The 3,164-nt window shown below is 41.1% G+C and overlaps 1 protein-coding gene across 1 annotated transcript in view; it reads left to right on the top strand.

The window, feature by feature from the left end:
- The window catches only part of LOC123057348 (wall-associated receptor kinase 3-like), a 4,587-nt gene extending 4,561 nt beyond the window's left edge, over positions 1 to 26 (top strand). Inside the window, exon 5 of the mRNA XM_044480369.1 lies at positions 21 to 26. Within this exon, the coding sequence (XP_044336304.1) occupies positions 21 to 26 (6 nt within the window). The remainder of the gene's footprint in view (positions 1 to 20) is intronic.
- Positions 27 to 3,164: the final 3,138 nt, after the last annotated feature.

Genomic DNA, 3,164 nt, shown 5'->3' on the forward strand with positions numbered 1-3,164 from the left:
TTATGTCCGATTAATTACAGGTATAGTGATGTTAGACAAACCCGTTTGTCATGGGATTTCCTTGTACGTTTTCTTGTGTTCTTTGGCTTCCTGCTTCTCCTGTAATTTATTTATGTAAACTGATTATTACCTGGAAGTGTTAAGTGAGTTGCTGGTGTTTGTATTGATGAAATTTTTCAAGACTACGGCTAGTACGTAATAGTACTGTTTTTAGTCTTGTCATTTTTTGCCCCAAATTGATATAATTTACCATGAAGAGGAAATTAGATGCTCACATCTAAAATTCTACGTTTGCTTCTGAAGCTAGACATTCACACATTAATTAAAGGAAACAGATATCCAATTTTTTTTTCAGGGTGTTAATTTTTTTCTCTAATGATAATTTGCTTGTGTCATGATAAAGGGAGGTGGCTCCCATGATTTGCTCCAGGATGAACAGTAAAGTCACAATAAATCTTAGCAATCAAAAAAACGGAAGAATAAAGACAAATTTTGGTGCTCCGAACCAAATTTAAGCATTAAATTTGTTTTCCACACAGGGCGCAAAACTCGTACCTTCTTCATTAAGCTTTTACAAGCACACACAAAATTGAACAGTTGCATGTCTAATCTGTCCGGAACTTTTTAATGTCTGAAAGAATTATTCATTTTAATGTTATCATCAATAAATTCTTCATACTTTCCTGGATGCACCTTCGAATGCTCAATATCTTTGTAATATAATACACATTGACATGTCTTCTCAACATATCATCAATAAAATTCATTTACAGGAGAAGCAGAAATGCGTGACACTATAATACAAGGAAATATTATTCCAGTTAAAAGCCTACCATCATGATACTTGTTATTAGTTATTGCCTGGACATAACTCAACTCCCTATGCGAAAGCTGGAAATGTCTTTTCCTGTTGAGGCCGACGGGTTCGTGTTATATAGCGTGGGGCGCACCTCCCAACCATAGCGCATACATTGTTGAGATTACATATGAGAGGGAGATATTCAAGGAAGGGATGGAACTTGGAGAGAAAGGAAAAGGAAAACAAACCTATCTCTATCTATCTATCCTAACTACCTGGTGCGCCGGGGTGCAACATATCATGTGTTTAACACCCTCCCTTAATCACAACTTCATTAAGTTAAGATTATGTTTGAATTCTTCAAAACTCCTTGTGGGCAAAGGCTTGGTAAATCCATCTGCAATTTGATCCTTGGAATGCACAAACCTGATGTCAAGTTGCTTTTGAGCAACTCTTTCTCTGACAAAATGAAAATCTATCTCGATGTGCTTTGTCCTGGCATGGAACACAGGATTAGCAGAAAGATAAGTGGCACCAAGGTTGTCACACCATAAGCATGGAGCTTGTTTGCTTTTCACCCCAAGCTCTTTCAACATAGACTGTACCCATATGATTTCAGCTGTAGCGTTTGCTAATGCCTTGTACTCTGCCTCAGTACTTGACCTGGATACAGTAGCCTGTTTGCGTGCACACCATGATATTAAATTAGGTCCAAAAAAGACTGCAAAACCACCTGTTGAGCGCCTGTCATCCAGGCATCCTGCCTAGTCAGAATCAGAAAATGCATTGACAAGTGTAGAAGATGACTTGCTGAAATTTAGACCTATGTTTAGAGTATTTTAACATATCTGACTATGCGCTTGGCAGCTGTCAAGTGAACACCAGTAGGTGCATGCAAAAACTGGCAGACTTTGTTGATAGCAAAAGATAGATCAGACTTGGTAAGAGTTAGATACTGAGGAGCTCGTACAAGACTTCTATATTTTGTGCTATCTTCCTGACTCAAAAGTTTACCTTCTGTAAGAGACAATTTTTCTGAGCTGGATAATGGAGTGAGTGATAACCTTGCAATCCTGCCTTTTTAACCAGATCGGCCACATACTTTGCTTGAGAGAGATGAAGTCCATTCGGATGCTTCTTTACCTCAATCCCAAGAAAGAAATGCAAGTCTCCAAGATCCTTTAACGCAATATCTGCACTCAAGTCTTTTAAGAGACTTTTGATTGCTTCATCAGATGAGCTGGTCACAATAATATCATCAACATAGATGAGAACAAATATGCATGTGTTATAAATAAATATGGATCTATTATATTTTGTGTTATAAATATCATCAACATAGATGAGCTGGTACAAGACTTCTATATTTTGTGTTATAAATATGGATCTGTTATAAATAAACAATGATGTGTCTGATTTAGAAGGAACAAATCCAAGTTTTTGCATCTTGTGACAGATACGAGAGTACCACGCCCTTGGAGCTTGTTTTAATCCATATAGGGCTTTATCAAGCTTGCACACATAAGAGGGAGCATTCTTACTTTCAAACCCAGGAGGTTGTTTCATGTACACATCCTCTTCCAGAACACCATGAAGAAACGCGTTCTAAACATCAAGCTGCATGAGACTCCAACCTCTGGAAACATCAATGGACAAAACAAGACGAATAGTGGCAGCTTTTACCACATGACTAAAAGTATCCTCATAGTCTATACCATATCGCTGTTTGAAGCCTTTTGCAACGAGCCTAGCCTTATAGCGATCAATGGTTCAATCAGATCTCCTCTTAATTCTGAAAATCCACTTGCAATCAATTACATTTTTACCTTGCTGTGGGGGAACAAGGTGCCATGTTTTGTTTTTCTTTAGTGCCATGTACTCTTCATTCATTTGCTTCTTCCACTTATCATTACAAAGTGCTGCATCAAGGGTTTTTGGCTCATCTAGTTCTCCTGTGGAACAGACCAAACCATATTTAGTTATATGTTTGTAATTTACTGGTTGAGTTACCCCTTGTTGTAGTCGTGTATGTCGCGATGGTGGAGCAGCAGAGTCCATAGCCGCAGAGGATCAGGGGGGACAGGATCATCAGATGCAGCTGCAACTGATCCCGAGGGGGATCCTATCACGGCAGCAGCTCCAGCAGCCGCAGAGCTGGCCAGATCTTCTATGGCCAACTGCTGAAGCGCCGCGTCCACGCGAGGCGCAGAGAATGCCGAGCCCCGCGCGTCTGCGCGCGGCGCCGGTCGGCCGACCGCTCGTGGGGGGCCTCGCTGGGTCCGCGCCCTCACTGGCGCGTGCCGCGTCCCGCCGCTTGTACGTGACCGGTTGTTGCGGCGTGAGTCCAGTGCAGAGGCGCGTGTCC

The sequence above is a fragment of the Triticum aestivum genome, chromosome 3A (genome assembly GCF_018294505.1).
Source record: "Triticum aestivum cultivar Chinese Spring chromosome 3A, IWGSC CS RefSeq v2.1, whole genome shotgun sequence".
NCBI lineage: Eukaryota > Viridiplantae > Streptophyta > Magnoliopsida > Poales > Poaceae > Triticum > Triticum aestivum.